Genomic DNA, 12,873 nt, shown 5'->3' with positions numbered 1-12,873 from the left:
GTGTTTGTGGTTGAATCCTCAATCACGTATATTATGAGCTTTAGAAACCGTTCGAGGTATGTCACAATCGCGTACTTGATTTGCACATGATGCTTATATATCATGGTAATAAATGAGATGATGCACCCAAAATATCACATGTGCTTGACCTAGTTTCTGATTTTGTGAAATAACATAAGAGATGTAGTATAAATGGGAGCAGGCGAAAGTGAAACACTAATACTTTTAATGTCATCTTACTTATTCGTAAATCGAAAACGGGGCATTGCCCCTCTTGTGGGACCCGAAACTTGTTTTGCAAGTCAATCCTAGCTGAAGATATTATCAGGTGGCGAGTTTCGATGGGAGTTGGAGCGACACATCTATCAAAAGATAACACAAACATCTTAAGATAAGATCAACGAGAATAAAATTTCGAGTGGAACAAACAAATAAAAGCTTATTTGATTTTTTAGTATATTTCCTTAAAAATATGAATTGTGAAAGCGTGACCTAACTTTCCTTTCACGAAAATGAACAAAGAACTCATCAAAACGTGACTAACTTACTGATAAACCGAAAGTGAGAAGCAAATCACTATTGACAACAGAAAAAGAGGATAGAAGGAAGTTTTGTTGAAGAGACAGAAAGTGCCCACGTATTCGATTGCATAACCAAATATTGAATCTTGAAATTTTTAAGGGGACCATCACACAATTTTGTCAAACATTTTACTCATTGAAAGACAAAAATCAAACTAAAGGATAACACTTTCGTTTTATAGCAAAGATGGACCTTTTTTCGGTGCAATATTTTTCCGTTACTCTTTGTATTAAGTTGATTGATTGAAAATAATTCCAAAGTGTGTGTGGTTGAATTCTAAGCTGAGACAGACATTTCTGACAAACATAATGTTGCTCATTGGATAAAATTATATAAGTAGTTTTCGATATTTTATAGTCCATCTGATCCAATTTTTATGACATTTTTCCTGAAATTCAAACTGCATGAACTATGATCAACATTTTAAGATGTATTTTTTCACTAAAATGATATGGAAAAAGTTGCAAATATAGTACTTTCCATTTAGTTTTCAAATATATAAATTTTAATCTTACAATATTAAGTTAATCTAATCAAATTTAGCTTCAAAATTTAGTTAAATTGACTCTCAAATAGTGAAAAGTATCACATAAATTGAGACGTAGGGAATACGAAAGAAGTAAAGACGTGACCGACAAATATGATCTACTGTAGTTAATAATTTATGAATTCATCATTTTAAAACTATAATTTTTTGCTAGAACCTTGTACACAAGATGGATGCATGTTGAATCAAGCAGTCCCATTCGATACCGTTTCGTTGAATTTATTATTAGGACAAGACGTGACACTACGCAACAAAGTAGGAAGCTTCGTGGTTTAGTGGTCCCTTGATTCATCAAGGTAGTGGGATTGACATTCTAAAAATAACATATAAAATATATAGTAGTAGAAATAGAAAATCGATCCTTTCATTTAGAACCGTTATATCAAATGACAACGACGTGTCAGCTGTGACGGAGTAAGAAATTCTAATAAGATACGCTTAATCCACTTAAGTAAAGGGAATTCAATGATTTATAATTGTATATATAAGAATTTGTTTTTAGTTATATGCACAATATAATCGTCGGGCGATGTTGCTTCATTTTTGCATGTCACACGTAAAGGCGAAACAATGATTTGAAATTAATGTGTGTTGAACTTGGCACCAGCGTAACTCTAAGTTTGTTTTAGTTATTAGATTCGCGATAAATATTTATATATATTTAAAAAAAATTAATATAAAAACATAATCTAAGTAAAATTTAATAAATTTATTTGAATCGTACCTAATATTATAGAACCGTCCCTAGTCATATAGGAATCTGAACTTAAACTATTCGAAAGCCTTTAGCCCCGTGTTCCATGTTGCTAACTCCATAATAATATTGCTTCCGTGAATAATATATAAATAAAACTTCTATTTTTAGTATATAATTTTTCCCACTTTATATACATTAAATCTAGCTTTATTTCAAATTACTTTTCTTCACCAATAACCATGAGACAAAGTTTGACCTTTTCTTCTTGAGCTTGTCCCCAAGTCTAGTACAAATCCATCTCCTTGTGTCTTGTGATCTTTGTCCTATACCTAAGCCCTAGCTGTAAGCAGTAATAGTAGTAAGAAAAAATGAGAGGAACCTGTATTCCCTTTTGTCTTTTCCTCTTTTTTACCATCTCCATATCACATTGCCATTGATTCCATTTGGTTTTACCCCTTCTAGATTTAACAGTGCGTGCAGGGTGGGTGTCCAACTGTCCATGAATCGCTACTGTCATTGCATAGGGGTGTTCAAAGGAAAAAAAAATCACTAAACAGAAAATGGAATCAAACCACTACTAAAAAATTATTATTTTCTTACTGAAAAATATTCCGTTGCTATTTTCATAGATATTTCAAAGTTTTTTAGCATTTCAGTTGAAATTTATTTTCACCATTCTTTTTTCGAATGAGCTGGTTCGGTGAGATTGCGGTGGGAAAATTAAATTTTATATCACAAATTTCTCATTAATTATCGGTGAAAAAACCTATATTTCTAGCGGTTGACTTGATAGATAGTAGAGAAGTACAAGCCAAAAGAAGTATCAACAAGATTTCAAGTAATAATTTTCATCTTTAATTTCTTGATTTGCTTTAACACTTGCTCTATTAGTGCAAGTAAGTATTTTTTTATCTTTAACTAGCGATTTCGGGTTAGAGCTCTTAGTATGAAATTGTATTTGTTAAAAAACACTTTATCCTTATTATGAGACTTCTCGACGCAAATTCAATATTAATCTAATCTTAATAGGAATATAAAACACCAGGTGAAAATCAAAACAAAGTAGGTTATAATATGTTATTGTTAATCATCGAATGAACTGTTCGTACCACTCCTTTTTCTTTTCTGTTCTTAATGACAGCAAAGTCAGTAGATAAGTGTTAACAATTTTTAAAATATAAAAAAACCAAAGCTCAGCTAAGGCTATTACCGACTAATAAATATCTCTCCCTAAGGGATCGTTTGGTTGGAAAAAAGTTATCCAATTATTCCGGGATTAGTTATTCTATTCTCCCATAGGAATAAAATGACATTACAATCTCTGGATAATTAATCCTGAGATTAGTTATACCGCAATTTTATTCCAATCAAATATAAAATAAACTCATCTCAAATATAATTACGGGATTAGTTATTCTTATCCATCTTACCAAACTAGCCCATAATTCTTACTCACCACAATGTAGCCCCCACAAGTTTTGGTCCATCTTCCTTAAAAAATGTCTAGGTGCTATATCAATCAAGATAAAAGTTACTGTCCTAAAAAAAAGTATTGATCTCTCTCACCCCCACAAAAAAATCAAAATGGTGAACATGAATTCCTTTGAGGCTCAACATGTTGTCACAAACAATTGGGAAGTAAACAAGAAACAACTACAATTGATGCACCAAAAAATCTCCCAACCACCTCGACTCCTAAGTGAATCGGCTGGCCGGAGCTCTTGTTGCATTTTTCGAGTACCTCAAAGTTTCATCAACGTCAACGGTCGATCCTACGAGCCTCAAATAGTGTCAATTGGCCCGTACCACCACGGAACAGACAACGTCAAGATGATTGAAGAGCACAAGTGGCGAATTTTGGGCAATTTGCTTAAGAGAACAAAGGGAAAAGGTCTTAATTTAGAGGACTACTTGAAGAATATTCAGCCACTAGAAGAGAGAGCCAGGGCATGTTACTCTGAGTCCATACTTCTTAATAGAGATGAGTTTGTTGAAATGTTGGTTCTTGATGGTTGTTTCATTATTGAACTTTTTAGAAAGATTGGAGGTGTAATCCCTATTGAGAAAGAGGATCCACTTTTCTCTATGGCTTGGATATATCCTTTTCTATTAAGGGATTTAATTAGACTTGAGAATCAAATCCCATTCTTCATACTCCAATCTTTGTTTGAATTCACCAATGGCTATGATGAACCATCAACAACCCCTTCTTTAGCGAAATTAGTCTTAACTTTCTTTAACTTCAAGCTACCAAGGTCTAAGGAAGTTTTTAAAAACTTTGGGAATCTTGAAGGGAAACATTTACTTGATTTTCTTAGATCAAGTTACATTTTCCAAGATGATGAAGAGCCTAAAACTAGAAGGATCAATTTGCCAACACATGTTAAGCAATGCATCTCCAAGCTTCGTCTCGCTGGGATTAAGCTAAGGCCTAGACAAGAAGAGACATTTTTGGCCATAAAATTCAACAATGGATTCATTGAGATGCCAACAATTACCATAGATGATTTCACGAGCGCATTCTTGATAAATTGTGTGGCATATGAGCAATGTCACGGGGATTGTTCAAAGCACATGACAACTTATGCAACATTGCTAGATTGTTTGGTGAGCACACACAAGGATGTTGAGTACTTGATTGATTGCAACATAATTGAGAATTATTTTGGGACCCATGTTGAGGTGGCTATCTTCATAAATAATCTTGGGAAAGAAGTGATGTTTGATATAGACAAGTGCTATTTGTTGGGATTGTTCAATAAGGTGAATGATTATTATAAGAATGATTGGCATGTTCGTTGGGCAAGTTTTAAGGACACTTATTTTAGCTCTCCATGGTCTTTTGTCTCAGCATTTGTTGCTTTAGTGCTTTTGGCATTGACCATTCTCCAGACCATTTACTCCATTTTGAGTTATGTTACCCCTCCTTGTTAAGATTACCCACGTATTCGATTGCAGAACCAAATTTTGCATCTTGTACTTTTTAGGGAGACCATCACACAATTTTGTTAACCCTTTTTCTCATTGAAAGACAACTATCAACTAACGGACAATACTTTTGTTTATAGCGAAGATGAAACTTTATTCTGTGCAATATTTTTCATTCACTCATTATTTTAATTTGTATATAAGTGGATTGATTTAATACTAAATCCATACGTGTGTGGTTGAATTCTACCTTGAGAAAAACATTTCTGACAAGCGTAATGTGGTTCATCGAATTGAGTTATATAAGTATTTTCCATTACTTTATACCAAAGGAGTAAAGACGCGACTGACAAACATGAGCATATCTAGTTAATAAATTATGAATTCATCATTCGGACACAACAATTTTTGGCCCGAACCTTGTATACTAGACGTTAAATCAAAGCGGTCTCATTCGAAACTGCTTCATTGGAAAATTTTATTAGGACAAGAAATACACTGCTCGACAAAGTAAGAAGCTTCCTTTAGTGGTCCATTGCTTCATAAAGGTTGTAGGCTTTAACCTCACTCTGACATATTGAATATAAAAGATGGTAGAATAGAAAGCCATTCCTTTCATTTAAAACATGACAATGATGTCGGCAGTGGGCGGAGCAAAGAATTATAACAAGAAGAAGCTTAGTTTACCTTAGTATATTTGTATATAAGAAATAAATTTTACCTATATGCACATATAATCTTCGGATCATGTTGCTTCGTTCTTGCATCTCATATGTAAAGGCGGAGCTATGATTTGAATTTATGAATTTTGATCTTGGCTTTGAACTCATAACTTGTTCTAGTTATTAGTTTCACAATAAATATATATACACGTATTTGATGAATTTATTAAATATGTATTCGATGATTCATACTCAACTTTATCTAGCTCTGTCAAATGATGAGGCTGGAACAGCTTGGAAAGCAAATATCATCTTATTTTCAAGAGAAGAAAAAATGGCGAGAAAAGAATGCCAGGTATAGGGATCCAAGTGACCCCAAAGCGCAACAATAAGTACACAAATTGGAAAGTTGTGAAATTCCAGTAACAACAAATGTGTAATCATTACGAGGTGGTATCTTGGAAGGATATAGAGTGCAAGCAGACCTTATTCATGTCTCATGGAGATAAAGAATCTATTTCCCAAAATAACACATCTCAAGGTAATTTTAAAAAGATAAAATACAGAAGTAAAACAGACATAATAAAACACTAATAGTGAAATTATTACATAGCATACAAAGTAAAAGATAACCGAGGTAAAAAACAATAGATATATAGTAAGAGAAGATTGTGAAAATTCCAATGAATCTGAATGGCATCAGGGGCGGAGCCAGGATTTTCATCAAGGGTGTTTATGTTTTAGGACAGGGGATGTGTGAGGAAAAAAAAAATAGCGCATGAAGAAAACACACAGCCAGGATTCGAACTCAAGTCCTCAGCGAGAGTTTGCACACCCTTAGCTGCTGGGCTATCCTTCTTTTCTATGTCAAGGTTGTTCATTACTAGTATATATCCACAAAGTTTTATATTTAATATAGGCATCCGACAATACGAAGGGTGTTCATATGACCACCCTTGAATAGGTGTGGCTCCGCCCCTGAATGGCACTGACTCCACAAAAGATGCATGCACTCCTTTAAGGACCCTGCTAACATGGTCACTCAAGTCAATTGAAGAAGGCATAGGATTTGCCAATCCTCATATTTACGTACGAGTTTAAGTTTGTCAAAAAGCCAACATGGGAATTTCTCGGTGATTTTGAAGAAAAATTCACAGGTAAATAAGTTTCCTGCGGATTTTTCTGTCACACAAAATCTATTGAAAAAAAGCTCGTGGATAATAATTATCTGCGGATTTAAAATTTCCTAGGTAAGTTACTTGGGTTTTCGATTCTGCAGGTAAGTTACTTGCGGAATTTCTTATCAAAAATACTAATAGTTCGCAAAAAAAAAAATTGGTAAAAGATCATGATAAATTTTCTTGCGAATGTTTTCACAAGTAAATCCTCATGAAAAATATCTCAGGTAATCCACAAGGAATTTCTTGGCAAAAATTCATGGAAGAGAAGATTAAATATTTTAATTTTATTTATCCATATTTAATTTAGCATATTGATTATTTCAGTTCGTAATTTAGTTTCACTATATTTGGTAGTTTTATATATTATGTTTGGTTGACTAGTAATTCCCTAGGTGATAAAATCCCTAGATAAATTCCTAAGAAATAATCCCCAGGTAAACCCACAAGTACCAATACCTGGGGATTTTCCTACGAGTTCACAAATAAAATATTTTTTATAGATTTTTAGTTGTTTACCTGCAGAATTACCTACAAAAATGATACGTGGGGATTATTTTTCCAAATAAATCCCCAGGTAATAATTTGGTGATAAATGGCGAATTTTCTTGCAGATTTACCTGGGGAAATCGATCCACAGGTAAATATTCTAGAAATTAGGAATTTTTAGATTTTCGCATGAAAACCCGCAGGAAATACATGCAGAAAAAATTCACAGGTAAAATCCCCATGTAATTTGAGCTTTTCTAGTAGTTAATAATATTCTCTTTTTTATAATTTTTTTTATTGTGTTTTTCCCATTCTGACCTTTTTCGTGCACCTAAAAAAAAAAAGATCTTTTTCGTGCACCGGCCATGCACAAGTTTTTTAGCCATCAGGTAACTTTTCATATCAAGTCTGATATATATCCAAGAAAACAGAACAAGTACTTGCTATAACAAGTTAAATCATAAAAATTATTTATACTGTTAATATATAAACTTAACTCCTTTTTCATGCAAGTATGCATCAGATAGTTACTTAATATATATATATAATGCTCCTTCCGTTTCAATTTATGTGATTTAGTTTGACTGGGCACGAAGTTTAAAAAATAAAGAAATTTTTTTAAATCTTGTGGTTTAAAACAAACCAAAGATATTTGTGTTGTTATAAATCATCTTTTTAAGCGTAAAAAGTAAAATTTAAAATTAAATTATTGTCAAATAAAAAAATATATTATTTTTTTCGAATTAACTTAAAAGAAAATGATATTATATAAATTGAGACAAGAGATTATGTCACGAGACAGTGCCCTAAACAACTTCACTCTAGACATTTTGTTTTACAAGGTAATGTGCCTAAAAATAATAGGTACAACTACAAGTTAAAGAGGCACACCTTTCTAATTTGAACAGAGGTAAGACATGCCCCACCCTCAACAAGAATACAAAAAGTAAAACCTAAACAGAAGAGAAGATATTCTATGATGATTACATATAATAAACACTGTGATGATATTATAAAGAGTGATGCTGAAAAAATCAAATGAAATAAAAGTCAAGGAAGAATGTTGAGTTTGTGAACCCACACTTTCTTTTACATAATGATGCGATTAAGGAAAAAGAAGGCCCTACTTTATTTCACATGCACGTATCCGCCCGTTAATCATGATATCTAGAAGTGTTTGAAGAGTGAGACATTACTTTAATTTGAGTGGGATGTGAAATTAATTTGATTATGAAAGCTAAGTGCAAATGTATATATAAATTAATTATGATTAAGAGTTTTGAAAAGTGTATAGGCACCGACTTGGTGTACACACATGCGAATGAGTTTTTACCGTTTTAGGCCTCTCTTGCAAAGACTAATGGAGTACTTATTTCTTTTTTTCATGTTGTCTTCTTTGTTCCTCTCGTTATCAATGTGACTTTTTTCTTTTCTTCACAATAATCCTACTTTATATTTCCTCTATCCCAAATTTATATGAAGGGATTCGCAGTATAAGAGTCAAACTAGTTAATCTTTGACTCAATTTTTAACATAAATTTTTTAAATATTTCATAGTAAAATATTTCATAATAAAAGTCTGCATAATTAGTAGTAATTCACAATATGGAAAGAGTTGAACAAAATTGTAGTCGAAGAAAAAGCCTTTTGGCTCCCAAATATTTAAGTGCTCATATAAATTGAGATGGAGAGAGTAATTTTAAATAGAATTTGCAATTTGATAACACACATAAAATTGAATTAAGGCGTTATAAATATTTCATTATAGCAAACAACCAAGAAATAAAAGAAAGAAGAAATAGAAAAAACTAATCCTTTCATTTAGATCGTCTATAGCGAGTGACATTGACGTGCTATCAGAAATGGAGAACCAAAAGAATTATAGAATGCCATAATTGAAATTTGAACAAGTAACGGTATAATTATTTTTTCCTATATGCACAATATAATCTAATCTTCTTGTTAGATTATGTAATTATTTAGTCAAATATATTTTGTAATCTTCTATTTTAGGACAGCAATATGTTAGAATTATTTAGTCCAACTAGTTCCTAATTTGTAGCCCACAATTATGTTGTAAATCATATATATCAACCCATTCAATGGAACAGAATAATCAAGGAAAATATTCTCTTACATGGTATCAGACTAGGTTCTCCTAAAAACCCTAGCCCTTGGCCGCCGACCTCCCCTTGGCCGCCGACCCCCCCCCCCCCCCTCTCCACTTTTCGTTTTCCTCTCCTTCGACTATTCCCCCTCCTCTTCTCCATGGCTGACACCTCCAAGTTGCATCTTGCGACTACCGTCACCAATATCAAATCATGCATTCTTATTGTGCTTGACTACGAAGGAAGCCAATACAATAACTGGGCTACCCTCTTCAAGCTCCATTGTCGTGCAAACTTTGTCATTGACCACATCCTACCTCCTGCCTCCCCTACCGTGCCACCACCGGCAACTGCAACCGAAAAACTTGCTGCTAAGGCCCTATGGGTACGGCTAGATGACATTGTTCAGCAATGGATATATGGTACGATATCGAATGATCTTCTCAACACGATCATTCATCAAGAGGACACCGCAGCCGAAGCTTGGGACCGTCTTGTTCATCTCTTTCAAGACAACAAATCGGCTAGGGCTCTTGCTCTTGATGCAAAATTCACCAACACAAAATTGGTGAATTTTCCGAATGTGAAAGCATACTGCACCAGGCTGAAGGTCCTTGCAGACAACCTTGCCAACGTCAGTCACAAAGTTTCCGACGAACAACTTGTGCTTCGTCTTCTGCGAGGATTGTCGGAGGAATATAAAACTTTTCGCACGACGGTGCAGCACCTTACTCCTCTCTCATCTTTTGACGTTGTCCGGTCGATGCTTGAGCTTGAGGAAGATTGCCATGCCGAGGACGCCATTCACGACTCCGACTCAAATGCTGCTCTTGTTTCCCACAATGTTAATCCTCAGAATTTCTCAGGAAATGGACAGCCCAATAATTCTCCAAATAACTTCAACAATCGTGGGAATTCGCAGAATCGTGGAAAGAAAAATAATCGTGGTGGCAGCGGCGGCAACCGCAACAACCGCGGTGGCAGCGGCAATAGACAAAGCAGCGGCGGGGGCAGCAGCACTAATGCACAGGCATACCAGCCCGCTGCGTCACAGCAGCAGGGACCCACTGCCCCGTCGTGGTATTTTCCACCGTGAGCAGCTTGGGGGAAACAGTCGTGGGCCACTCCACCGTGCCCGTACCCCACGGCTGGGTGGCAGCAGCCCCGCGACTGGCAGCAGTCGCGTCCAGCTCCTTCGCAGCAGGGAGTTCTTGGTCCTCGTCCTCCACAGTCATTCTATTCGTCAGCCTCGTCATCACATGGTGGGTATGCGCCCACAAATATTGATCAAGCTATGCACACAATGTCGTTGAATCCACCCGATGACAAGAATTGGTACATGGACACCGGAGCCACACCTCATATGACCAACTCCCAAGGTACTCTCTCGTCTTATTATCAATTGAGCAAAAATAATGGCATTGTTGTTGGTAATGGTAACATGAGTCCAATTCGTGGTTATGGTCATACATCCCTTCAAGAAAATCCCTCTTTAAAACTGAAAAATGTCTTACATGCACCTAAACTCATCAAAAACCTTATTTCCGTTCGTAAATTTACTATCGATAATATGGTTTCTGTTGAATTTGATCCCTTTGGTTTTTATGTGAAGGATTTACGGACGGGGAGCAAACTCATGAGATGTGAGAGTTCGGGTGATCTATATCCATTCTTCAAAATTTTTTGAGCCATCTCGTCTTCCGCACCATCTGCTTTTAGTGTCATCTCTCCTCATATCTGGCACTCCCGTTTAGGTCATCCAGGGGATGTTATTCTTAGTTCTTTACGTAGTAGTAATTTGATTCAATGTAATAAGGCTCGAAACAATGTTTATCATTCTTTCCCTCTGGGGAAATTAATTAAATTGCCATTTTATAACTTTCTTTCAACTACAACTATGCCCTTTGACATTGTTCACAATGATTTATGGACTTCACCTGTTCTTAGCTCTTCAAGTCACAGATATTATGTTTTATTTCTTGTTAATTACACTAATTTTCTTTGGACTTTTCCCATCAAAACAAAGTCCCAAGTTTATAATTGCTTCTTGTCGTTCCGGACTTTCATTTGCACTCAATTTGAAAAAGAAATTAAAACCTTTCAATGTGACAACGGGCGTGAATTTGACAATGGTCCTTTTCATAAGTTTTGTGAACAAAACGGGATGTTTTTCCGCTTTTCTTGTCCCTACACTTCCCCCCAAAATGGTAAGGCGAAACGGAAAATTAAATCCATCAATAATATTGTTCGTACACTCCTTGCCCATGCATCTATGCCCCCCATCCTATTGGCATTACGCCTTGGCCATGGCAACGTACCTCCACAATATTCTCCATTCTAAACTCTTAGCATATAAGACACCCACTCACATTCTTTATTAAAAGAATCCATCCTACTCTCATCTCCGAGTCTTTGGCTGTCTATGCTTTCCTCTTTTTCCCTCCACACAAATTCATAAGTTGCAGTCTAGGTCCACTCCGTGTGTCTTCCTAGGATATCCTTCCAATCATCGGGGGTACAAATGGTATGACTTATCGAGCCGAAAAATAATCATAGCCCGGCATGTGTGGTTTGATGAAAATTCCTTTCCATTTTCACAAATCAATACTCCATCTCCTACCTCATATGAATTTTCGGATGATGATAATTCCCCATTGAGAATCCAATTGTTGCATGACCAGGCCACTGCTCTACCAATGCAGCCCCCTGTCTCTCGTGCAACCCACCCGAGCTCCCGCCTCCTTCCCTTAATCGTCGACTGCCCAGCAGTACACCTCCACTGCCCCAGCTGCCCGCCAGCCTATTCATTCTCCTGCCACGGACCACACGGCAGTCCCCACACTGCCAGCTCCGCCCTCTCTCACGCTGCCCCACCACGGCAGCAGCCCCCCACCCGTTCATCCCATGACTACACGTAGTCAACATGGGATTTTTAAGTCGAACTTGAAATACCATAATCAAGCCTTAAGTGTCACCAACAATTCCATCTCCCCCATTCCTCGAAATCCCGTTAGTGCACTTAATGGCCGGAATTGGAAAAATGCTATGCAAGATGAATATAATGCTCTTATTGATAGTAAGACTTGGGAGTTGGTCCCTCGTCCTCCAAATGCTAATATTATTCGGTCTTTATGGATTTTTCGGCATAAAAAAAATCTGATGGTTCTTTTGAGAGGCATAAAGCTCGTCTTGTAGGTGATGGCAGGTCTCAACGGGAAGGTGTTGATTGTGACGATACTTTAAGTCCGGTGGTCAAGCCGGCAACTATTCGTGTGGTTCTTACTATTGCTTTATCTCACTCTTGGCCCATTCACCAGCTTGATGTAAAGAATGCTTTCTTACATGGCAATTTGAATGAGACCGTCTATATGTATCAGCCTCTGGGATTCCGGGATCCAGCTCGTCTTGACCATGTCTGTCTCTTGCGTAAGTCTCTTTATGGTTTGAAACAGGCACCACGGGCTTGGTATCAGCGTTTTGCTGAATATGTGGCAACCATTGGTTTCTCGCATAGTACATCTGACAACCCTCTCTTCACTTATTGTCGTGGAAAAGATATTGCTTACATCTTGTTATATGTGGATGATATTATTCTAACTGCATCTTCAGACTCTCTCAGACTCGGTATTATGTCCAAGTTAGCTACGGAATTTGCAATGAAAGACTTGGGTCCGTTGAGCTA

General features: G+C 36.1%; 2 protein-coding genes across 2 annotated transcripts; both read left to right on the top strand.

Annotated features, from left to right (window-relative positions):
* The first annotated feature begins 3,208 nt into the window (after window positions 1-3,208).
* LOC132629893 (UPF0481 protein At3g47200-like) lies at window positions 3,209-4,879 on the top strand. The gene has a single exon (XM_060345300.1). It carries the CDS (start codon window positions 3,411-3,413, stop codon window positions 4,758-4,760), a length of 1,350 nt encoding a protein of 449 aa, XP_060201283.1. The 5' UTR covers window positions 3,209-3,410; the 3' UTR covers window positions 4,761-4,879.
* A 4,472-nt stretch (window positions 4,880-9,351) lies between these two features.
* On the top strand, window positions 9,352-10,287 carry LOC132634116 (uncharacterized). The gene has a single exon (XM_060350417.1). It carries the CDS (start codon window positions 9,352-9,354, stop codon window positions 10,285-10,287), a length of 936 nt encoding a protein of 311 aa, XP_060206400.1.
* The last annotated feature ends 2,586 nt before the right edge of the window (window positions 10,288-12,873 follow it).

Source organism: Lycium barbarum, chromosome 3 (assembly GCF_019175385.1).
Source record: "Lycium barbarum isolate Lr01 chromosome 3, ASM1917538v2, whole genome shotgun sequence".
Taxonomy (NCBI): domain Eukaryota; kingdom Viridiplantae; phylum Streptophyta; class Magnoliopsida; order Solanales; family Solanaceae; genus Lycium; species Lycium barbarum.
The sequence above is the reverse complement of the archived record's forward strand: the minus strand, read 5'-3'. Positions and strand labels throughout refer to the sequence as shown.